Raw genomic sequence first — 26713 nt, forward strand, 5'->3', positions numbered from 1 at the left:
TTGAGACCAGTAATGTCAGGTGGCAGAGGCCAGACTCGTCAGCAGCACTTCAGTCCAGGATGCCTGCTGTTGCAATAATCACAGAGGACGGGGAGAATGGAGGACAGTGGCAGCAACTTCCTCTCACTGGTGAAGCTAGGGCCAGTCTCTCTTCCAAGAATCTATTTTTAGATTTCAACTAATCTTTTTGTCTCCTGCAGCTTTTCCTCATACTTTAGTGCAACAGCAGATTAAACACATCAGCCGATCTATGAAGCAAACAACAAAGCTTCAGACATCACAAAGATACTGTTTGAATTTAAGAGTTTCATGTCGCAAAAAATCCTTGTTTTACTTTTTATTCCACAGCAATTTTGAGCCTCCTACAAAGAAAATCCATGAAAAAAAGAAATAACCTCAAAATGTACCTGGCACAATGACTTTAACTAAGTGGAGTCTGCTAATGAGCAGATAATTATGCCTTCCAGGAGGCTAAAAATCAATTTTCCAAAAGGCTTTTACATCTTAAACAGCAACCTGCTGTGTTAAGAAAACCTTAAGAGTTTCCTGCATTATTATTCAGTGCAACTGGATGTGCCTACAGGCTATCTCAAACAAAAGAGATAACCAGCACAAAAACTTTTGTCCTCTGATGCATTGTTAGAGAATATCATAGCCTCGGACAGAACTTGCATGTAGGAAATTCAGAGTGACATTGCTGTTTATGAACCAAGTACTAGGAATTATAGCAAGAAATGTGCGTGTCCCTCAGAAGCCTCTATTTTGTTATGTCAGCGATGATTGGCATCCTCTGTGCACCTATAAAGCAGGCAGTGCATCAGTAAATCATAACCGATCAACCTCTTCCTTGTATCACAGCAAAATGTTGGACTGGTGAAAGAGCTAACTAATTTCTTTTCTTTTAATGAAACCTATCACAATTTTCAAATGTGTTTGTTTCAGTGGGGGGAGGGACAGGACTCTTCAGCTAAATTACATCGTGTGGATAGATGTGATTGGAAAGTCTGTTTCCCATTAGGACATGTTGTCTTTACCCAGCCTTAGCCAATAGTTTTAAACACCCAAACTTAACCAGACAGCGAGTAAAAGTAAAAGTAACTGACTGAAAATCAAAACTGTAAAAACTAGAAAGAACCAAAAAACCAACTGAGGTTCCCTGAATGTCAGTTTAAATGTGCCTTCACACTCTACAGCCTCTTAAGTACAGACATTGCACAGGTGACTCACTCAGGTCACAGGTGACAGTTTCACAAAAAAAAAAAAAAAAAACACTGAGGTTTTATTTTTCTTTCAGTCACACAAAAAAGGAAAAAAATCATGTTGCAGAACACAGATCGATACATCACCTTTCGTGACAGTTTCATGAACCGCAAATTGCTGAAGTCTCTGTCTGTAGGGACCTTAAAAGGGTACTACACAATCTCTAAAAACTCCTCTGAGCAGTCAAAAACATCTCCAAAAAACTAAAAGTAAAAACTTCTGTAATCCACAGATTTTTAAGCAGATCCTTAATCTGTCTGTCCTTATTAAACAACACAAATTAGACTAATATCAATCTCAAGGGGCATCAGTTAGTAGAAGAAAGTCTAGAATTTCCTTCATTACAAAAATGGTTTCTATGTTCATGCAGAGGCAGTCAGAGTTGACAACAGAGGTCATGAGCAGGAAATAGGAGACCAGAGAGCTTAAGAGGTTTCACCAGTCTTTCACTGGCACAGCATAATTTCTCCATTTATGACGTGTTAAATGATTTTCATTTAATGTAAGAACCTGTTTTTGAGATCTTCTGACACTGAGGTGCAACGTCTTTTGAGTTGCTCCCTCTCTGCATCCATTTAGTGGTTTCATGAGAGAGCGCTCTGTGGATCGAGGTGCTGCAAAAGCGAGTCAAACTCATGTCAAGTAGCACAATATTGCCAAAGATTGCTGGGAATCTGCCCGAGTCCTATTATGTGCTTAGCTTTAAACATTTGATTTACACATTTCAGAAAGAAGTAGATAGGTTGGTGTTTTGAAGGTCAATAAACTCCTCAAAGCTCTAAAAGTGCAGTTTTTATTCTCAACCATACATATTTTTAAACAACTGTGTCCGACTATTCTTTTAAAGCAGCAGCTTTCCTCTCATCAGAACAACCTTGTATTAAAACACACTGTATTTTCATCTATGGAACTTTTTTAAGGAGCCCTTCATGAGCCCCAGTGTCCTTCAGAGCAAATCTGTTGTTGCAAACTGTTTTAAAAAATGACAAAAGGTGCTCAGTATAGACTGCACAGCTTTTAAAATGAGGAAGAGCAGACGGCTTGATTTCTTAGTGTCCAATCACTTCCTCCCATTCTTCCTCAGCTTCCTGCCGTGCCAAAGCTTTTTGGCATTACAGAAGTAATGTTTTACTTCACTTTATTTATAAAGGCAACATTCACAAGATGTTATTTGAGGGTTTTATATTTTATGCAGTGGTCTTTAAATACAGGGAAATTTATTTACATCACATATACATGTTCACCCCCCCCCCCAAAAAAACCCCCAAAACAAAACAAAACAAAACAAAACAAAATCAACAAAAAACGCTCTGTACACTTGAGCACAGGTATTTAGATAATTGCAAATATTTTATCATTTATGCTCATCATCCGGTTGCAAAAAGCTGTTTTCAGGCACTGAAACAGAAAATTTTGCAAATCGCTTTTTGGCGTGAAGATGCAGATGCAGAAACTGTGGCTACAATATCCTGCAAAAACCAGCTGCAAAATAATGTGATACAAGTCAAATGCAGTTTTATTCATGCTCAGTAGGTACCCCGTCCTATTCAGCTGGATCCTACCAACACAAGCAGAACATCCAGGAACCTGTAGCATTCGTTAAATATTTGCTCCACAACAATTTAAATTAAGTCCCATTTGAAAAAGATACTGAGCAGGATTTTGCTAAACACAAATAACTTCATGTAATCTCTCTCAGTCAAATCTTGAAGTCAATTTATGCCCTACACTAGAGACAGATACTGAGCATTTAGTTTATCTTCTGCATCATTTACATGTGTAATTTGGTCAGTTTTTTTGGGCCCTTGTGGATACGTACCCTGATGCGTACATATATAAAACAACACGTATGCAAGTATGAGAGCAGTGATGTTTGAAACTGATGTACCTGTTTACCCAACGTAAAAAGTAAGGAAGGATTCTGAAAAGCAGGAATGGCTGTCACTCACTCTTGCGTGCAAGCATGTTTGCATCTGTTTGTAAAAGGGGAATATTATTTTAAAATAAGTGACTTTGACTAATTTTTTTCACATTAAATACACATCCCTACTTTTTACATCTACAAAAACTATTAAATAATTGAACAACAAAGGGATTTTAAACTACTTCTTACTTTTTTGTCATGAGTTAAGAAAGAATGGGATGGTTTAGTGATGACTTTGTCCTGCAACAAAAGTGTCATTTAGGCACATTTACATTTACCTGCACTTTATGAAGTTGTAAACTACTGAGTGATATTTAACCAAAATCCTGCATGTTTATATCAGCTAATTTAATTGTCAAAGGCATAATATCTTCCTTTAACCAAAGTTGTTATGAAACCCATCACTCATGAAATCAGTGTAGAAACACCTGACAGCTGACACCAACGGAGGTGTTCTGTAATCTGTAAATAGTTGATTATCAGATCTTACATAACAGCCTACATGGTGTGACAGTCTAGCCTTGTTGAGTCTGTATTTCTCACAAAGCACAGATAACCCTCTGTCACTGGTTGCTATGCCAACTTATGTGGTAACCAGGCAGCTGGTGGGTGATGTTTTGGTTTTTACTTGTTCTCATTTCTGGTGGATTTGGACTGTGTTTGAAAAGCTCTTTAATAATGTGCACATGTATTTGTAGCATGTAAACATGTTAGAAGATGTTATTGTGACTGCAGACGTGATGGCAGCTGCTATATAAAATCTTCAGATGAAAAGCTGTTGTGGTCAAGATGTATGTGAGCAAACATGCACATAGGTGCAATATAAGGTATCTTAATTATGACCTCACTTTTAACAATTTCTAAATCAAGCTTTATATGTACTTGATAATGACTCATTAATTAAAATAATGTGTGCTGGAACAGAAATGGGAAATGCTACCTTAAAATAACAACTGTCTGGGAACCTATCTATATTTGCTGTCTTTAGAAGTTAGGTCATTTACACTACTCATAAGTCCTTGTCTAAGTGAAAGTAGCAGAACAGCTATGCAGAAATACTAAAAAACAAAAGAAAATACAGCATGAAAATGGCCCTACAGCATCAACATTAAAAAGGCTCATTATGAAGAATGACGTAACATTAATGGATTACAATTATTGATTTAGGTTGACTGTTAATGTTTAATTGTAAAATTATGTAAGATGTTGATAATGCAGTGATATTCAGGTGAATCAGCCACAGTATTGGTAAACTTATCAGATTAATGCTAAAATAAAGACATGATGTTTATAAAGAAAAAAGGGGACCATGAAAAACTAAAGCAGAACTCATAATTGAAGATAGGCTTTATTCTCTTTAACAGAACATTATATAATTTTTATTTTATATGTGTTACTCCAGATTAAATTTTACAGTTTAACTAGATTAGTCCAAATTAAACTAATGTGTCTAGAAAATGTGGTTTGGAAACTGGCCAACGTGCTCTGTGCATACTACTTTGTTCCCTTCCTGTTTCACATGAAAACAACTAAAGATACCAGATTCCAAAGAATGATGGAAAAGGGCATCTGAAGGAAAAAAGCTGTGACGCTGTTCTATTTCATGCTCAGCACAGCACCAGTTTACCACCATTTAAATTTCAAGTTAAATGTTTTTATCTAAGAAGCTGAATGAAAGCATATTGATGTTTTGAACATTTCAAGGTGGTTTTTAGAAGGCATTAAGCCTTTATGTAAGACTCCAACAAACTGTTACAGCACCAAGAAACTGGAAAAACAAATCTGGATCTGCCAATCGTTAGCTTGTTAAGCAGAATTACTTTCCCATACAAGTTTGCAAAAGCTGCGTCAAAGCAATCAACACTTGTTATGCAGATCCCAAACCGTATGCACGACAGAAACAATGTACTCCTCTGCAGAGAGATATGTAGCACTCTTTTCAGTGACTTTTGGTTTGGTTTAGTCACAGTATTAGTCTTCAGCTTAGAGCTATCTCACTGCCACAGAGGAAAAAAATAAACTTAAGATTTAAACAAAAAGTGTATAATGAGTACTGGCTGTCTCGTATTTCCAACTCAAAAGAATTCATTTAATAATTTTAAAACTAATTCATTGAACCAAATTCTTCTAAACTTTAAACAATGTACAAGATAATCTTACAGAAGCTAATATAATTTTAAATAATTGTATCTTTTGAAGCACATCACTCTTTCTAAAATAAAAGGTTGTCTTACCAGCTGCAGGCTCTTTTGAGGGAAACAGCTTGTTGTCCAAAGTCATGCTGATGTCACAGAAGACCTCCTCCTCATCTCGGTCAGCATCCAGCTAAAAGGAGTAAAAACAAAAATAATCTTTAGCCCTGAGTTAACGCTGTCTTGTCATTGACTTTACCACATCTCATCTTGCTCGGAAGAATGGCTTGACAGGTGCACGAAAGTCATGACCTCAACGTGAGAGATGATGACACAAACACTGTGACCGTGCACCATCTTTTTAATCCACTGTGACATCAGGAACGAGACTCAAAATAAGATGAAATGACTGAAGCGAGCTCTGATGCTTAGAGCTGCACACTCGGGTCATTTTGTATTCAGTGCACACCGGAAGCCTGATAATAACACTACATTAATTAGCTTACCCTCTGTGCCACTTGGTGTCTCTGAGATCAGAAACAGGCTGACTTCTTTTACACATGCAGCACTTGCAAATGGACTGTGACAAATTTGGTTTGTGAGTGAACTGGGGGATTATTGATGCAGACTTTTCTTTCTCCCCTGTTCTCCATCTTGGTTGTTCCTTTGCTCTCATCAAATAAGATGACAACCCACTAAAAGGCTAAATTCAACCTCATGTGCAAGGAAACCGTATGAGTGTATGCCTCCCATGTGTTTCATGCTGCATCTACTTAAAGTTTGACTCTCAGCAGGATTACTAAATCCAAACTAAATACAGAAATGACTGAATGTCACCAGTGGGAGTGGAGGTCAGGAGACATGAATGATAAGGATAGCCTACGACCAGCTGGCTCCTGAGGTTACCATGGTAACAACCTAAAAAAAGAAGCCTATGCCTAATGTCTACTGCGTGGGAGACTCCCCCGAGTCTACCTGCAGAAGAGGAGCAGAGGGGATCAGACTGAGTATTCCCTGATGAGTGTGGTATTCATAAAGCCTTTGCGGAGCTCACACTTCTCCATGTCTGTTTCACAGAGTAGCTGCTTTCTCACTGTTCAGACACAGGGATAGAGGTTCCGTATAAATAATTTATTTTTACAAGAAACTCCTGAACTTTCAAAGAAGATTTTAATCTTTAAGGACAGGTTACCTGCCTTAAGCTTTCGGGTTAGAAAACTGGCGTTTGATAACTCAATGAACAGAAATACACATGAATGTTTCTTAAACAAAAATGCAAAAAAGCAGGGAGATGAATAACAAGACGGTGAAAAAATTCAGGTGTGGGATTTTTCACCTTTTCTGGGAAAGAGTGTGTGGGTGAAAATTTAATATATTTGGGGAAAACATCTCTGGAGTAAAAATTTAAGGAATTCCTCATCGTCTATAGTATATCATTAAATGAAAAATGGCAGAAAGCTAAAACAGCTCTGACTCTACTTCTTAAAGGAAACCTATAACATTAAAATGCTTGCAGCAAGTCTGAGATGCGGTTTTACATGTAACTATTTTACAGTGAAAGTTTTTGGAGAATGTGCTAAAAAGGATGGCCGACATTGTTCATCCTCTTTACAGCATATTGAGGGTGTTCAGTCAGAGGCTTCTTCAGATCTGATGCAATGAAGACTTATACAGGAGGTATTATTCTTACACTCTTTTTACTGATGCATTTTCCATATTATTATCATCTAATTATGGTTTAGATTGTAACAATATGATGTACCTTTTGAAATTAATTAAATATTATTGAACTCAGTTGAATAAAAAATATACAATGCAAAGCAAAGGCATACAAAAACAAAATCTGGATGCTTCATTATGGCAAAACCCTGAGATATATATTGTGAAAAAATCTGTGGACCAATAAAAAAACTAGCATTTTAAAGGAATTCATATGGAAGATTAATTGTGCAAAAATATGCTTTAGGCAGTAAAGACAACTTTTGGAAATACCTACAAATCAAAGGTAAAGGACAATTTACTGTGGTTAGAGAACCCAGTTTTGGACTTTTTGGAATCACCTTGCACCTTGTATTTTACAAGCTTTTTATTGGGCAAAAAATGTATGCTCTAATTAGAGGATGATCGGGCAGAAAGATGTGGAGTGTGAACTACATGAGGAGGAAAAGCTAAAAATACTAGCCAACACAGGCAAATAAAGGAGGCCAAAGGCACATCTATGTAGATGGTGTTTCTTTAAAACTATAAAGCTTGTAAGGCCATTAACCATCCTGATGTCCTCCTGCCTCAGCCATTTAGATAAAATTCTAGAGAAGTTGTCTCATTTCTGTGAATTTCTGAGTTGAAAATTCAAAGCTTAGAGTTTCTGCAGATGATTAAAGATTATGAAAAGTTATGTTTATACTCTGCAAGCTCACAACATTCATTTTAAAATGAATGCACTCCATTGCAGAACACACACTCTTTTATGGAATTAGCATAAAAACACAGAAAGGTACACTACCGTTCAAAAGTTTGGGGTCACTTTGCCATGGGATTCATTAGGGAAGTGACCCCAAACTTTTGAACGGTAGTGTAAGTTATGTAATTTTAAACTAAAAAGGGCCAGCAGCATTTAGCCACCACGTCTTCACTATGCCACCTGACATCATTTACTGTTATCATAATGAGAATGTGACCTATGTGGGACAAATGTACCATAAAGAATTGATGGGTCTTTTTTCTTTTTTGATCAAAGTGTAGGGAAGTAAAAGTTGTAATCTATAATCTCTAAGATCTCAGAGGGAGAACTAGATTAAAGGAAAAGGAGGACTTACGTAAATCTTTGAAACTCACTTTAAAGAAGCAGCTCTTTCCACATGCTGCTGCTTCCAGTTCAATCTGTTTGATCATCAAAACAAATCTGTGTGATCTTGAAAAATTTAAGCTGAACATCCCAACAACTAATATTCCTAATGGTTACACACAGGTTAAAGTGGTCTTTATTGCTAGAAACAGGCAACATTAAGAAATATAAGTATTGAATATTATTTTCAGCTTAATCGTACTGTTCCTGCACTGCAGGAAATATGTTGATATTCAGGACAGTGTCACTTTTTCCCAGAATCTCATAATGAAACAATATTCTGCAGCTGTCTCTGGAGAGACCCAGGAAGATGGAGCGAGCTGTCTTTTTGTTTGTATATATCTGCATGGCATCAAACAACATAGTGGCAGGGAGCTGGAGCTGAAATCGCTCAAAGAATATCTAATTAGAGCAACCTATTTTCTTAGAAAGAGATGCCGGTTTCAGTGGTGGCTTCAACAATTATCCCTCCTTATTGCAACTTCCGGTTCTTGGCTTTAACGTGGAGCTGATTGTGCATATGGGTTTTGATAAGTTGAGTTACCTGCCAAATAAATAAATAAATAAATAGAAAAAAGACACTTATTCACTTGCTAAAAGATAAATGTCATGCTTAAGATAGAAAACTTAATCAAGACTGAGAACATCTCATATTTCAAAGAGTAAAGTGTGCGTCAGAGGAGCCAGGGCTGCTTCACAATATCAGAATTAGCGTTAATACAAAGAAACACCAAGAATCAGAAGGCTTGTAGATTTGTGTGATGACAATGCAGTCAATTCAGCTCAGAGTTGATGATGAGGGGCGATGACTCAGTGCCTCTTACGACGGTCATCCGTTTGTCTAATTGTTTCCTCTCATTTTGTTTGGCTGTGATTGGCTCCACACAGTCACACCTTCACCTGCCTTCTGGTTCGCTGCCCTCTGGACCAATCATCGCTGCAGCTGCCGCAGTCCAGGAAAAAAAGGGTGGCGAATTCCCCCGTTCAGTGGCAGATCTGTTTGTTTGTTAGGCAGCTCGCCAACTTCTTAGATCCTCTGCTTAGCTGTGATATTAAAAGGCTATTTTGTATTGCTGAAAACATATAAACCTTTGTTAGGTTAGTTAATGGTGTTGCTTTCAGTTATGTTTGTGCTCAGTGCACTCATCCATTTTTTCTTAGAATTCCACCTGCCACCTGGGACAATAAACTCCCTGTTACTCCTCTTTACATATGAGTATCTTTATTTTATGTTACTTTCTCTTTCCCTAGCCAAGTTGGGTTGTAACACTGCGTTTTTATTTATGTGTGGAGTTATGGCATCCTACATTTCAGCTGACACTTAAAATGAACAGATTACTTCAACTCTAAAGGCTTCTGCTTGGAAAAGGCAACTAAGCTTCAGATGTTGTTGCATCATATGCCAGGAAAGGTGAGTCCTTTACCTTGAATAATAGATGCAGAGCAGATGAAGCAATTTTATTGTGAATAAAAAGTATATTTTGTTTTGCATCTTATAAACACAAATCTTTTTTTAACCATAAGAAGACAGTCTAGAGAAGACGACACGAGGCATGAACATGTCTCCCATGTTCTGCGCTCCTTACATTGGCTTTCTGTTTGTTTTCGTGTCAAGTTTAAGATTTAATTGATTGTTTTTAAGTGTTTGCACACTATGGGCTCATTTTATTTGAATGAGTTGTTGCAGCCCTACACTTCGCCTAGAGACTTGATGTCAGCTGACCAGTTCCTGCTGGCTGTCTCTAAAACAGGCTAAAAACCAGCGGTGATAGAGCCTTCTCCATGGCAGCTGCCAGACTGTGGAACAGCCTCCCTCAGTTTGTCAGGTCCTCTCATTCTGTAGGTCAGCTTAAGTCTAGACTGAAAACCCACCTCTTCTCCCTGGTTTTCAAATGCTAGAAAAACTGGAGTTTAATATTATGATTTTATTTCATTATGTTCATTAATTTTATTTGTGTTTTATGTATTTATTGACTACAGATGGTATTGTCAAGCATTTGGTCAACTGATGTTGTTTTAATGTGCTATATAAATAAATCTGAGTTTAACTGACAAGAAAGCATAACTCAAAAATAGAAGAGGAACATTTGTATCAAGTGATCTTAAATAAGTTTATTTTTGCTGTAACTATCAGTTTGACATTTATTTTTTTGCACTTTCTTCTTACACTTCCTTTCAAAGACAATGTTGCTTTTTATGTTTCATTAAATCTTTCTTTATTCTCCCTAAAATTTGTTAAAACAAAGTATGTTAAAATAAATAAATAAATAAAAATGCAGCCAAACAGAAGAGGAATGTGAAAACTCAAGATTCTGCCTCCTTATTTTGTCCCACACTCAAACTGCCTACAGAAAGCAAACTGTACAACAAAGCAAAAAGATCTTCCAGATAGGTCAGAGTCTGGCCATCAAGGCTTTTGCATTGATGAGGATTTTAAAGTCTACTCTAAACTTAACTGGAAGTGTAATTGGGTAGAAATGTGATCTCCCTCCCAAGATGCTGCAGCCAGAGTACTGACTTGTCGGATCAACTGAAAGAACTTCAGGGAATCATGAATATCTGTTTCTTTCACTAGCTCACTTTTGGTTTTCTTTCCATGTTTGGCGATGCAGGGAGTCTGTGTATGTCGTCCTCTGTGTGCATGTAGTGGGTGAAATGAATCACATACGTTGCATAAAAGTGCTTGTATTCTACACCAGATTGAACATCAGACAAGTCTGGCTTGAGCCACTGATGATCTATTATATAAAATCCTGTTTGTATTCACCTGGTGGATTGAAGTCTATTATTCATTCTTGTTTAGCTGTGTGTTTGGTGTCCATCACCTGCTGAGAGCTGCATCTGTTCACCAACTCGTCTCTAACCATGTTTATCTGAAAACGGCTGCCTGCTGTGGTCGAAAACAAGACTGTCAGGGCAAAACAAAAGTTCCAAGCAGAACGGCTGAAATTTATAAAGCTGAGGGGAGATAAACATTAAATTTAAAGAAAGGAAAGAATCTGAAAAAAGATCAATTATATCTTAAAGGTCCAAACATAAATGGACAAATCCGGTTTACTAACTAAAAAATGGAAAGTTGAACTGATTTTTGCAGTAAACAATCCAAAATAAAGCAGTCAAGGTTTTAATCTTTAATAAGCTGCAGTATCCTCTGTCCTCTGTGCAGCACATCTATAAAACAAAGCAATCGTGGGACTGTTTGTCATATGACGAATTTCAGTGTAAAACCTGATAGGAGTCTGATCCATTTCAAGGTAGATTCACTGTTTTTTATGATGTTATCTGTCTCTCACAGCATTGTGGAACAGTTGCTTCATTTTCCAGCATTTGTTTGTGAATATCTTTCTTAAGGGCCTTCCTTAGCATTTCAATCAATTCAAAGTCTCTTTCAGCCATTCTGTAGATTTGTCCAGACCTGGCGCAACAGGCGGGCCCCAGTGGGCAAGGCCCGCCCATTCACAAGCCAGGCCCTCCCATCCAGCCTTTTCATTATAATTTATTTACCTTTCAATATAATTTTCCTTTATAATTGTTTAACATGTTTTTTTTATAGTGTCAGTTCCCATATGTGCTTTTTTGCATTGAGAAAACTGATCTCTGGAGTTATTTGAAAGTTGTGTGTGTGTGTGTGTGTGTGTGTGTTTGAATATTTAATTTATGTGTGCGTGTGATCATCAAATCCTGTGATGACTTAAAGAACTTAACTTGCTTTAGTGAAGTAGTAGCAGACTTGGACAAAGGACATTTGAAAGTGGTTCAGTGATGTATCAGGTGTCACACAGCAAGAATCAACCACTTCCAGCAGTTTGGGTGATTCCAGCGATGTGACTAGACCTAGCAAGATAGTAACCATAGCAACCACAGGTGCATGTGTCTATCTTCTCTTCTTCCTCTTCATCGTCTGCAGCTGGATGAAACTCAGTCCGACTCATACTTACTAAGTGTAGTAAGTCGCAATTACATGTTTACTATGTCTGGTTTTTGTCTGCGGCAGATGTTTTCTGATGTTTTACTGAGTTGTAGTTGAACAAAATGAAACAGGATCAGTTTGGTTGAGCTCTAGTTGCCTTTCTCTTATACAAACTTATGTAAACTTGAGCAGGTTAGCAGCTTACTGGGTGCTCCACTACAGTTCCTCTTTGGCTGGGATGTGAAAGTTTGCTAAGTGGCTAGAGCATGATGGAAACATCGGTGTTGTACTGAGCGTTTGTGTTGTTTTGTGTAATATATATATGTATAATATACTCTGTCCTGGCACTGGCACTGGATTTGCTGCTGTTCTTGGAATAATTTTATTAGTTTTTATGACCTCTTGTTTTCCAAACTTCTACTTTTGGATCATTGATATACAGTGGACTTCTTACTCTACTCAATGACTGCAAAAGGCAAAAAAAAAAACAAACAAAAAAACACACAAAACTGCAAAAAACAAGGCTAAATCGTAACCTCTCCATTGTCACATGACAGCTGTTAGGGTGTGTTTGTGCTGATATGCTGTTTGGTTTCAACCAAACCAATGAATAAACTTTTCCACTTTGGTCTTTTCTGTCCAAAAGACATTGCTCCAGAAGTCTTGTGGATTGATTAGATGTGTTGCAAACCAAGTCGTGCTGCTACAGAAAAGGATTTCTCATGACAACACTTACAAATAAGCCATTCTTAGTAATAATCTGACTTTGGGTTGAACTTGCTACTCCTAGGAAAGCTGAAAAGCATCAAATCTCATCCATTTCTGAATTATTTTCCTCCCTACCTTCCTCCTTCACATACTGCGTTTGTATAATAGTTTGGTTTAGTTATTACTGAATAAATAAAAGAGACAGTGTAACATGCCTTGTGGTGTTTATCAACTTGTTAAAAAAAATGACTTTTTATCTTTAAAATGTCCTGTCCAGTACAATCTTGGATTTAAAAGAAGTCGTGCCATCTTTGATTGCAGCTCAGGAGCTGAAGAGCTACAAGTACAGAGACAGGCTTTTTTTTCTTCCAACAGAAGCATCAGTACAACGAAAGTCCCACAAATATGTCCTCAATCTGAAAATGCTTTTTTAAGTCTTTGAGACTCTGACAGCCTTTTGATTTCAGTGTTGTCAGACGTGTGTGATTGCAGTGAAGATTTGACAGGCCAGAACCACGCTGAGAGAGTGAAGGAGTGATGCTGTTTGTTCGACTCTGGCTGTGACTGCATGAAAAGCAAATGCAACATCAACTCACAGGAGGGACAAACCCTGGATAAGCTCTCAAAATGTTCAAATCATACAAGGAGGGGCAGCAGACGTCTTTTATTCAGGTATAATCGAACAGGAAATTGCTTGCATGAGGTATTTGCACAAAAACTCAACCTGTCACACTGCATGTGGGAGACCTCGATTGTCAGAAATCTTTCACACATTGCATGCTTGTGATTTAGAGTATTAACTGGGAAATATATTTCAGTACAGTAGACTCCTGAACCAACTATAACACATCAATACATCAGCAGTTTACAAAACACTGTTCATATTAGCTGATAGTCTGATTTTTTTTTTTATTATTACTCAGTAATTAAGCTTAGTCCCACATTGTCCTAATGTTTTCAAATGCTGCTTTAGAGATCTTGTTGTGAACAAATTGTAAATCGTTTCCACATATTTTGGTCTTGCATGTTAATTCAGCAGTATTGTATTAGAGCATGGACAAAAATGGCTAAAAGTAATGAGTCCCATTTCTTTGTTTTCTAGTTTCTGATTTACTCAGTTTAATTTAGTCACTTTTGTTACATTTTTTTATTGTATTGTTTTGTTCCCCCCCCCCTTTCTCTCTTTGGTGTGTTCATAACATAAAAAAACTGTCAGAACCAGGTGGCTATGTACATTGTTCTAATGTCTTATGAATTAAAAACTTAAATAAATAGATAAATAAATAAACTGGTTTTAGTAGGTTAACCTGGTTCTGCTGAGCTCAATCTATCAAAATGAGACTGACTGTTATTGTGAGTTGCCATAATGGCTTAGACAAACAGTCTAAGTAAAAAAAATGACTGATGTTGTAGCATTTATGTTAACTCAATCTTATGAGGCTTATTCTACAATTTATACAAGTCCATTCTTTAGGAAGTACAACTCTGCTTTTTCAGAAGTGTTGGAAAACTTTCTAAAATGCAATAAAAACATGCATCTATAATTTCTTTACACTCTATCATTTATTTAACAAACACATGCCAAAAATTATATTTTTAATGTAGTGTTCACTGACTAACTTAATTTAATGCAAGACAACCAATAAAATGTTGGGAGAAAAAAAAAGCATACAAGGTAATAGAATATGCATCTTGCATATTCTGGTAGAATCAAATTAATTGGTGTTAGATTTGGGTGTCAAAATTGATTATAAAAAGAGCAACACCAAAGAGTGAAGCACGGATGGGTTGTGGTTCACCAACTTACTCAGTGAGCCATTTAGATTAAAGAAAAAAAAATTTAATGTAAAGTTGTAAAGAATTTAGGGCATTTAACATACTCATAGTAACTAATAGAGTTCGCTGCAGCCTCCAGGCAGAACTGTGTAAGAAACTGTCAAACCACTGTTGTCAATGTAGCCATGCAAACTCAAGAGCAGCGCTGAAAGTCATTTTAACCCAACATCCTGTGCTGCTGAATCCAGAAATGTGACCTGAATCTGTATCGCACAAGTAACAAGCCATTTATCAGAACTGTAAAAAAACACAACTGACTTCTCTGGACACAAGCTCATCTCAGACGAGACAGTGGACTCGTGTTCTGCTGTCAGTCTGGTTCTTCATGCCAAAGATGAGAACTTCAGTTTATTCAGTGAAAGGTGCAAAAGCATCAGTGTCAGGCATGAACATGACTTACACGTATGAAGAAATCACTGATGCAGAGGTATATAGTGGAACTCTGTGGACTGAGGTCTGTAGCAGCCTGGCTTCATTCTGCACAGTGTGGCTTCCTAGACAGAGTGATTGTTGATTGGCCTGCTTGCAGTCCAGATCTGTCCCCCATAGGACCATCATTATATTTCTTAGGCACATAAACAACTTGGTTAATATAACCTATACCATATCTTTCCCCAAACCTAAAGGTCCTTTCCTCAGCATTGTTACAATGCAATGATAATAATATTGTTAAGGGTCTGGTCAAGTAAAACAGACATTTGTTTTTGGTTTAGATTAGAAACATTTTGTCAGAATTTGTCATCTCATCAGCAGCCCAACTTCTCTGCTTCTCCTGTGACTACATGACTTCGCTGCCCCCTTGCCAGGAGGTTTTTCATTAAAAACAAAATTATTTATTTTTAAAGCCATTTAGATGTTTCGTCTCAACCTCAAATAGATAATGGGAGTGTAACTGCAAATCCCCAGGATACAGTAAAGCACACATCTTTGTGCACTTCAAAGGGATGATGTGCTGTTGATGCTTGAATAACTGCATTAGGATTGACATAATGACAACCTAGAGATGAAGCTGTTTTTTCTTTAGACCATTTCATAGGAAATGGAACATTGTATGAATTTCTTAATAGAGACACAGTATCCCATAAAAAACATCCTACACTGTGTTTTAATCAAGACAGTGCGTCTTAATTAAGCTGGCTCTGCTGGGAAATACAGGGAGGTTGTGGAAACACTTACAGAAAGTAGGAGGAAGCAGAAAATCCATTTCTGACTAAACCTCAAGACAATACTAGTCACATTAGAACTATATGTGCTAAACTTTAAGTACAGAGACAATTCAAAGCATGAGAAAGCACTGGGTGTTAATCCCAAACTGCATAATATGCATTTCTTTTAAAGCTTAAATGCTTTGGAGGTAATTTTTTGGCCATTCCCTGATGTACAAATTAAAATGTTCTTAAACAGCGGAGTGTAAATGCTATAAAACCTGAGCATCTGCTTATGAATTTTACAGTGATCCAAAATAACACACTTCAAGAAAGAAACTGTTATTGTTGGGAAAATGGAAAACATTTTAACACTATCTAATAATCTTTCAATTAATTTCCTGTCAAATGGCTTAAATTTGTGTTGCATAATCTGAGAGGCCAAACCAGCCATGGAGGTTCTGTGTACACAGCTTCTGTAAATCTGATTCCAGACAGTAAATAAATGGACCCGCAGCCAGTTGAGGTTCCACTTTCCTCCTGATTTTTCTGAAAACCCTGCTGCTGCTGCACTTTTGTGCTTTGTTTTATCTGACTGTGCAATGCCAGAGTGTCTCTTTTCACTATGTGAATCTACATCTACAATATAGATGTGCAGCATGGGAACATGAACAGAGCTGGATTGCGTGAGCCTCATTTTCAATGCATAAGAGCCGAAAACTGCACATGTAGAAAACTTCTGGGTGTCAAACTAAAGAAGCAGAACTTCAGTCCAAAAAAAGCCATAAGTGAAACTTAAACTTGTAGCTTGCATGCAGTGGAAAGATGTCTTTAATATATTTTTGTGGATAGAAATAGACTGTGACTTAGTTTAAAAAGCTAATGCTACAGTTTGAAACACCCCGAGATTTGCATTCAGCATCTGTGTATGACAAAAGCAGCCTTAGAACTAGCGACTGTACAATATGGCCTTTAAATACACCAGTGTGTGACATCAACTTCATATTCTCTATTTTGGAAAAACAATGCAAGGTTCATTCAGGTCTTCTCTTTGTTTGACAAAAGATAAAGTTTATTCGATGGAAGAAAACTACCCAGACTCCTGCTCTCTACATGCATGTGCAGGCGCTTGGATAAAAACACATATAATGTGTTTTTATAACAGCTGTATTCTGCTGTTTTCAGGTTTATTGACTATATTTGAACTTAAAAACCTGAAATTTCTTACTGCCTGCATGTTTTTGTTAGAACACATTTGTAAATGTCTTTAATGGACTTTTCTTCTATTTCTCATTCTTTCCTTTTTATATCTCCCTTGTCTGTGAAGTAACTTTTTCTCCAGTAAAGCATTATGTATGTTTGTGTAAAGTTTTCTGACTGAGCAGAGCTTTTCCACTGCCCCTTTGATTACTTGTAGTATAAAATACATCTATAAAGTATGTGTGGTAATATACCAGTCAGGAAGGCTGAGGAAAAAAGCCTCTACCAATAACCAGTAAAGAATGACGTAACTTTAATAACTTTAAAAAATGCCAATATAATAAAATAAGACAACCAGAAAACAAAAATCTTGTGTTTTGTATCTTCATGCCAACATTAAAGTAAAATCCTTGATAAAAACAAGTGTTGCTGCTTTTCTTTCCTTTTTTCTAACGGGGTTATTGCCATCTGTTTGATTTTAAAAAACCCACATATTTTAAAATAATTTATCAGTGGAGCTAAAATGTGCAAGTTGGTTACTCTTTCATTTATTGTTTTAAAGTTTGGAAAGCAAAACACCCAGAAAACCAATCATTTCCATACTATAAAAGGTTAAAATTGAATATTGATTTTTTTTTTTTTTTGCTAAGAACAGCTTTTGGGAATAAAGGACTGAAATCTGATGTAGAACTTGCAACTTTTCTTCTTGACTGGTCGGTAAAAAGCTTGTTGTGTTAACACTGCAGCTTAGCTCCGCTAATGCTTATTGTGTTAATTACCATAAAAGAAGAGCGGCAGGTTAATCAAGACAGTGTTTTTTGCACCAACAAGGCAAATCCATGTGTGAACAAGGTTTCAGTGTTAATTTGTGCTGAAATCAAGCTAACATTATAAAAACTGTAAATGTGTAAACGTAGCTGTGTTATCGAAACCAGCTTGCACCATGTTACTGGGAAGACTTAAACCAGAATTTGCTTGTCTAAATTTAAGTTATTTGCTCGTTAGTTTTTTATGAATTAGTTTTCAGTTCATATACCCCCCCAAAAATGAATACTGGAAGCCGCTCAGCTTTCCTTCCACAGTTCAGAGAAATGATGTCGAGGTGAATTTGAAACAAAAAGAAAAACAAAAAGAAATCAAAATTGCCTGACATAAAGTAAGCGTTGACACATTCTGGTGTAAGGCTCCGGAAACATAATGAGTCATATCAGAAAACTGCTGGATGGAGGAATAGATTGACATCAGGAAAACACCGGCTGCTGAAATGAGATTCAAGACCTTAAGAAATGAGAGCAGGAAGGAAAAACAGAGCCCATCTGACTTGAACACTGGAAAGGTAGAAAAGAAAGAAAAACAAAAAAATTAAGTCAAAGTCAGATGTGTTAAGATCTTTTAAGCTTCAACCACAGAAGCTTAACTGCTGATACATAATCTGCAGAGTTCTTGATGTTAGAGTGAGATCCATCGGAGATTTTCATGGCCCCACCACCACCGCTTACCCCCCAGCCTTCCAATGCAAGAATTTATACCCATGTAAAGTATCTTGCTCAGCGTCTTACAGTTAAGGGAGTTAGTCAGAAATCCCTCTGCTGTGAGGAAGCCAGGCTGGGCTAGGACTCAGACAGATCAATAAGAGGAGTGGGCTGTTGGTTGCAGAAGCCAGCATCTCTTATTAGCACTCGACTCGCACATATTGAGGGTAAGTCGATGCTCCTCTTCACCAAACCACGCAGTCTGATGGAGATCCCAGAGGTCTCTGGTAAACACAGAGGCCACAGTCTGCTTTTCCATTCTGCTGTGTGTGTGTGTGTGTTAGGAATGATGATTAATGTTTTAGATTATGTCCCCAAAATGTGCACATGCAAGTGTGCATCCAAACAACTCTTAAGCTCAGCAGGGATAATAAGATTGAAATTTTCTGTAAAACTGATAATCACATAATATTTAAACAACTCTGGATTTTGAAATGACTGCTAACATGTATGCTTTGACTTTTCCACTAATGCCAACATTTTCATCAAATTGGGATCTGTTTAACCTCAAATGGGGACAGAATTTGCCGAAAGACTTAATATTGACATTTATTGTATGTTCTGATGATATATCTTTAAATCAATTACCTGATTTTTTTTTACATAGGAGCAAAAGTTTCCATGTTAACAAGGCAATAATTTGAAGCATACTGCCAAGAAAACACATGAGAAGCCTTTATATAACTCTTAAAGTCCTGGAGGGACCCAAACAGAGCTAAACTCTGAGTCAAACCTAAGAGAGCATCACTATAGATACCTCAAAATGGCTGTGGACTGACATTCTCCATCCAACCTGTCTGATTTCAAACATTTCTGCCAAGAACAACGACACAAACCCCAAAGCAAGGGTGTGTCTAGCTGCAGGATCATTTTCAAAAAGACTTGAGGCTGAAGTTGCTGCTGAAGGTGGCTTAACTGATACTACACGAACATTTCAGGACTTTAAAAAAGAAAGAAAGAAAGAAAGAAAGAAAGAAAGAAAGAAACGTTAGCAACAGTTCCTAAGTACTATGTTTGCTGTTTTTTCTAAGTGGTGCTTCAAAAGTAATTAAAATGGTTCCCACTACTACTTCATGTCCCACGCCACAGGGATTTAACTACAATAACTATTGATCTGTGATAGGATGTGAACCTTCTGTCCTGACATGAAAGCAGGAAACAATTAAGGCATTAACCATCATCATTAACCATTTTGCACAGTCTCACTTCCTGCTGCATAAAGGACACACTGCTTGTCCTTGAAGTGGCAGGATATATAAACATAATGACAAAGAAAAAAGAAGAGACATGAAGTCTAATCACATATTTTCTTTTTCTTGCCTTGTACATGCACAGAACTTTTCCACCAGCCTTACCATAACAATGAGGCCCCTCTCCTGAAAGTACTTGACCAGCGGAATAGTGTTTTGTTTGAAGTTGGTCAGGCGGCGGTCGATGGCCTTGGGGTTGTCGTCAGGTCGTCCCTGCTGCTCAGCCCTCTTCTGCAGCCTCTCCTTCAAACGGTGGTTTGTGCAGGCGAGAAAGACCACCAGGTCCGGAGTGCAGATCTGCAGGTAAAGAGTGGAGGTGTGGAGCCGTTAAAGTTTTTCTTGCATCACTGGGATAAACATTCATTCATTTAACATTGTTATAGCCTGACCCTGGGCTTAACAATTTGGTAAAGCAAAGTGGTGAGATCAGCACCTTTCTCATTTTAAAATCCAGTGCAGATGTTAAGATGTTAAGGTGGCAGCCCATACAAAAGTAAAGGCCTCATCTCAGAGAGGCCTGAAGAGAAGAAATCTTGGTGTCAGATTTGGGTGTCAATTGCACCTCTTGAATTTCATTAAAGTGAATCAGGGCCTTGAAAATTAAAGCTTGCAGCCTTGAAAACATATTGCAGCTCCTGCAACAACGATGCAGCCAGGGAATCTGATACTGCACTCTCCTAGAAGGAGATGAGAACATAACCTGCCAGAAATAATTATTTTCAATAATCATTGCTAAATAGAGAGAAATGAGATTGTAGATGCTGACAGGGAAGTAATTTAAAGTTTCTTCATTGTGCTGATAGAAACAGAAAAATGCAAATGGTGATGCAGTTTGTGTTTACAAATCCGAAAAGTCTTGTAAAAATGAAGGTAAAACTTAAAATGACCTCATCACGTGTGTAAATATCACTGTTGCTCATTGTTGTTTTAAACATGAATTGTTTTTGAATTTAAAGTGTATAATTACTGATATTTCAAGCAAGTTAAGGAGGACATACCCTCAACATAATCAACATTTTATATGTTGGGTTAGTTTTACAATATTAAAAAAAAACCCTGTTATTTTACTAATTCGACCTCTTTAATGGTTTGGACCAGCTGGTGGTAGCACAGCTAACCTGTTCTCACTCCCAACCCATCACATATGAACACTTGGTCAGGAGCCCATTGTGTTGGATTCACCAAAAGTTTCACTTCTTGGAACAAAGGGTTTCCTGTGCTGGTAACATGAGCACATTGTAACCGCAACATCAACACCACTAGTCAAAGCTGATATGGTAAAAATGTGAACAAACCACTGACTATTTCTTGCCAGCAAAAAAATCATTATTGCTTGTTAAACTTCTGAATGAGTATAAGGACAAATTATTTGCTCTCTTTCAGCCAATGCTTGTCCATGTACATAGTCAAATATTGTCCTCATACCAAATGCCATGCTTACCACCTTGTTGCCCAGAGTGAACAAAACAGGGAAACTGTGGTTCAAAACACTAAAACAGTGAACTGAAAGAGAGAAATGGTCAGTGGAGTTGAGAGGAACTGCAGAGCTGGGTGGTATAGTTTGTTGGTTTGTATTGTGACTGAAACCTTTTTGGCATTGACCCATTCTAAACCAATTCTGACAAAATCTCACTAGGCCTATTTCACTCCAGATGTTTTATTTTTCCCTTTAAGGAACAAAACAAAACAAAACAAAAAACAAAAAACAAACAAAAAAACAAAAACAAAAAACAAAAACAAACAAAAAAAAAAAACAGCAAAAAATACCAATGCTTAAATAAAATATGCATATTTGAAATAAAAGTGAAGCTCACAAATAAGGGGAAAAAATACAGGATTACACACTTCATAGCAATTAAAGGTGGGTTGATCTAAAATGTTAGAGTATAAAATACTAAACGTCATTTAAACCACAAAGAGCTGATCTAATATGATTTGGTTTCATGGCCTTGGAGCTGTAACTCTAAAGCTCTAGCACATTTTAGTTTAGAGAATGATTTGTGGTCAGATCGAAGAGGCCTGTAAATATTGTGATTTAAGACGGGACCTGTCTCCTGGGAGCCTTGAAAGTGAACAGCAAAGTTTTAAATGAATTCTAAAGTGAAGTGGGAAACAGTACAGAAAGGCAATGATTAGAGTCATGTACCAGTCTGCAGCTCTGCAGCTGCTTTTTGGACCATCAGCAAGCAATATTGATGACTGGAGCAAGGTTAAGTACTGGGCAATAATGAAAATGCAGTGAAACGACAGCATAGATGACTGTCTATGTTTTGCAAGAATAAATTAGCTTGAGTTTAAAAAACTGAGAATAAAAGATTTCAATGATATGTCCTGGCAGAGCTCAGAAAAAAAGATTGTTTAGATGTTGCTTCATTAGGTCAGCAAAGCAGCCAAACACAATGACTGACCAAAGAAAAGCAAGATAATTTTATAGTTCATTAGGGAGCTTTAAGATGGGAAGCAATCCTAGCTCTGGTTCCCAAACCCTCTCACCTCGCCTATCATGTGAAAAACAAAAACAGATTGTCCTGAGTCTTAGAAATTAAGTGTCACATGATAATGTAACCATGGGAACAATACTCAAACTGTGCCCTGAAACTATGAGGGCATTTTTTAAATCACCAACAACATTCTTTGCACACATTTTGTGTAAGCTATTTGAGATAAAGTTAGCTAAAAAAAGTTCCTGTGCTCCCTTGTTCCTCAAACAGGAAACCAAAATCCAAAGACACAGCCACAAAAGGTAGCCTACATTTACATTTTCTTTCTCTCAACATTAAAGTGTGGTTTGTGAATGCTTTTTGTGGCTCACTTTGATCAAATCTTCATATCTTGTGTGAATTGTCAAATCCATAAAAAAAAAAAAAATCCTGCACTGCTTCCACAGAAATGTTGATCTTGGTGGAAGGTACAACTATAAAACATAAAGTGGAAGACAGTGTTATAGCATTTAATATTAGCAAGCAGCAGCATGTACAGGCATTACCTTCTATATGTGTAGGTAGCTGTAATGTAAGTAATCCTGTTCAAAACAACAGACCTACAACAAATATTAAGTCGTTTTGTTCAAACTTACAATAATTATGATGTTCATGGAACTGTTGGCTTTAAACATAGTTTACTATCATATGTAAGTGAAACACAGTGCATGAACACATTACACTTTTTTTTACACAACATTAAAAACCTAAACAGGTCTAACAAGCAACAGTGCTCATCATCTTAGAATACAATTTTCTGCTGGGAAAATCTCCCTCTTAGCATTTACAGCGACCTCATTTTGTTACTTCTCTTATTTGTCACCTACCTACACATTTCTGCAGATCAGTCACACCCACCTTTCATATGACAAGAGCACTCCCCCCTACAGCAACATCCTCCCCCTGCAGCGCAGAAGGGAGCTCTTAAAAAAAACAAAAAACAAATAAAGCCAGACCTCCAAATTCCCTTAATACCAATCAGCTGGAACAGATTGCATCTGTGAACCACTGACTAACTAAAAAAGAATGCAACTGCTGCATACGCATTAAAGTGTTGAGCAGAACTAACATTTCAATTTGAATAACAGCAACAAAATTGGCAGATTTGATGGAGTATGTGTAACTTGCTGATAGCACCTATGGTGATTATCTACAACACAAGTAATCTGTTGCCAGGATATAACAGTAAGCAAATATAAACACTATTCAATTTTAAAAGAAGTGGCTAGGAAATGCATTACTCTGACAAAACGAGGAGCACATATGAGCATTTTTTTAAGGAACAAATGAGCACATACATATGTGTGTTCAGTGTAAAGAGAGGTCAGCGGAGGATAATGCCAAGCAGCAATAAAAGGAAGTCATTTTTTCATGGCTCTACACTCACAGAATGTTGAACATTACCCTCACCTCATACCTGGCAACTGTTCATCAAGCTCACCAACACTGGAAAGTTTCCCTATAAAAAGCATGTAGAGCAGTTTATTGCTGTTCATACTTTGCTTGATTTTCTCCTGCTTGTACATGAAACGTACATAATGAACTCCCCAGAGTCTAAATTTCATCTGGCGTGCTGCCAGAGCTAAAAATAGCTTGAATGGCATCTACCGAGGTGCATGTCACTCCAGCAGCGGGACTTTGTTTTGAATCTTGCAAATCAAAGTTTTAGTTTCCATAGCGACCACACATGTTTTTTTCCAGGTTGCCTAGCTGATATTGAGCGACCGTCGGACGCTGCAGTCATTTGTCACAGAGAGTTAGATTTATTATTCATTAAAACAGCTGTCTTCATGTCACATGGGAGGACAAAAAGATCAGCTGCATGTTGGGTTATTTTTATACCAACTGTTTAGTCAGTGATGCTATCTGTTTTGTTTAAAGGCTGAAATGCCTTCCTTTCAAGCACACACACACACACACAAACACACACACACACACACACACACACACACACACACCCACACACACACACACACACACAGATTTAAAGAAGGTGCAACAGGGAGCAGATGTTGACCTGAACCCTTTGCCAACTACATCAGCTAAATACCCTTTTAAGGCTGTTCAGCTAAATGTACCCCCTGAAAGTAAAAAAAAAAAAGATAATAATAATAAGGTGGGGTAAAAATTCAAGCAGCTTAAGCTGCATTAAACAACTATGTTTGTTGAAGCAGAAACTAGTAAGTGGAATATTTTTTAAATACGTGATATATTTATACAGTTTTGAGCATTATTTCCTTTTCACAAAATTGTGTGTAAAATTTTATCCATCACATAAAACAGTAAATGAATGAGGGCATCAGTCCAGAATCGTTTGCCTTTATCTAATTTTGTTGTGCTTTGTTTTTGCTATTTCTATACTCCAACCCTTCATCCACCATTCACCATCCAGTAGTTGGTAGGGAGAGTTACAGATCTGTAATCTCAGGCACCTCAGGGAGCTTTGAATGGACAAAGTATAACTTGCCCAAACAGAACCAGGGCACATGATAACTATGCTCATACATACATGCATGGAGCCTGCAGATAAGTATCTATATGTAAGAATGCTTTCTTTAACCATTTATTTTCTAAAAGTTATACAATAATAGAAACAGATTATAAAAGTCTTAGTCAAATATTTTATTCTTGCTATGCATAGATTGAAAACAATAGAATAGAAAAGTTGAAGTCAACATGCCCTGTAATTGTGAATCCTGTGGACAAGGATAAAGAGTATAGCTAAAACAAGTTTTTACAATTAATTGTGTTTTCTTTCTAAAGAAGACCATACCCCCCTTTCCTTTTGTAATTTTATACCATACCATACCATACCATACCAAACCATACCATACCATACCATACCATACCATACCATACCATACCATACCAAACCATACCATACCATACCATACCATACCATACCATACCAACTTTATTCATTAAGCACTTTAAAACAACCACAGCAGAAACAAAGTGCTGTTTTTTTAGCATCAAAAACCAACAATAATAGTTACACAGCTAAGCTAGCCAAACCAAAGTTACTTTAGTTGCTAACAGGCTAGTTTTAATGTCAACAATAGCTTCTTCTCCAAAAGATTTTACAGAATCTTTCGAGTGTCGAACAGTATTGTGTTGCAGTAATTTTTTTAAAATTGTGCTATTGCATTTAGGCAGATTTCCACAATTTGGCGCCACCTAATGAAAGTTAATTAATCTGGTACCCCTTTTGCATCCTGCTCTTCTCTGAGCTCTCTCTAAAAGCTTGTCCAATGCTGACTTTTGTCTTATAACTTGCTCTGTCAAATTAGCTCTTTTCCTCGCTTCCTCTGATAGTGTTCACTTGTTTTTTTTTGTCTTTTTTTTTGCTGAATCAGCCATGGTACCTGTTCAAAACAGCCAGTGTGTTGATATTCAGTTGCTGGCATGTAATGGGCTGTTGATGAGCAAAACTCAGCTGCCACATGAAGCTCTGGGCTTGAAAACAAAAAGTGAAGTGCTGCTTCTCAGCCTTGGAACGTTGCAAGGCCATGACACCCTCAGGAATGTACATATTTAATGTCAGTGTGCCATCAAAATGAGTCGGAGGCACAAAGTTTTAAGGTCAGAGACTTATGTAGTGTTGCTTTTTACTTTTTAAAAAAATTTTACTTTACATTGCCTACCCTGTCTACTTCACATTGTACCAATCAGCCAATCAGAGCACAACCTAAGATCAGGAAATACAAGGAAAAAGAGCATTTGTACTTAAAAAGTAACCAGTTGATTATAAGAGCAGCTCAAGTTATAATGTCACTTTATAAAATACAATATCGAGCACCTTCCATTCTACTGACTAAAGTGATGTACTTTGAAGTAAAAGATAATATCTACCACAAAACCCAGTTTTATCAACATCATTGAAATTATTCAACAAAATCTGACTGGTCTGAGATTCAGGAACTTGCAGAGAACAATGGACAGATTTTTTTTCCCCCTCTAGTTTATAGACTTGCAAAAAAAAGCCATTACATTACCTTCTTGTTTTTTTTAATCTGAACCCTTAAAGCATGGAAAAGTCTTATTTTCTTGGGAGGAGGTAAATAATGAAATGTGCTTTTTACAATATGCCATAATTAGTTCTTCTCAAAGTCTCATGATTCATTTCTCTTTGATGTTTGAGAAGGCTGTTCAGCCAAGTTGCAAAATCCACACATAAGTTACTGCAATCCAGAAGCTAATCCAAAAGACCAACTTCACAGCAGAAATAAACATGTTTAAAGCCTGGTACAAAAATTATTTTAGGATTAACAGGGCAAGTTTACGTTCATGACAACTGTGAGGGGGGTGAATTTTTTTCTAACTCATCTGTTTGGATGTTATTTATTCTTGAAATTCGGCATAATTAGGGGCATGTCCTTTTGATTGACGGGTATCCAATATTCGCAGCAAGAAATGAGAGAGCAGCACAACCGTGGTTTTTAGCCGGCTAACAGCGCGCCTTAGCTTTAGCCCGCCTACCTTCGTTAGCTG

General features: G+C 37.2%; 1 protein-coding gene across 1 annotated transcript in view; it reads right to left on the minus strand.

Annotated features, from left to right (window-relative positions):
- The window catches only part of ak5 (adenylate kinase 5), a 116444-nt gene that overhangs the window by 58514 nt on the left and 31217 nt on the right, over positions 1 to 26713 (minus strand). Inside the window, exons 6-7 of the mRNA XM_041992747.1 lie at positions 19848 to 20039; positions 5419 to 5509 (exon numbers count right to left, since the gene is read on the minus strand). Of these exons, the coding sequence (XP_041848681.1) occupies positions 5419 to 5509; positions 19848 to 20039 (283 nt within the window). The remainder of the gene's footprint in view (positions 1 to 5418; positions 5510 to 19847; positions 20040 to 26713) is intronic.

Source organism: Melanotaenia boesemani, chromosome 8, assembly GCF_017639745.1.
Source record: "Melanotaenia boesemani isolate fMelBoe1 chromosome 8, fMelBoe1.pri, whole genome shotgun sequence".
In the NCBI taxonomy this organism is placed as follows: domain Eukaryota; kingdom Metazoa; phylum Chordata; class Actinopteri; order Atheriniformes; family Melanotaeniidae; genus Melanotaenia; species Melanotaenia boesemani.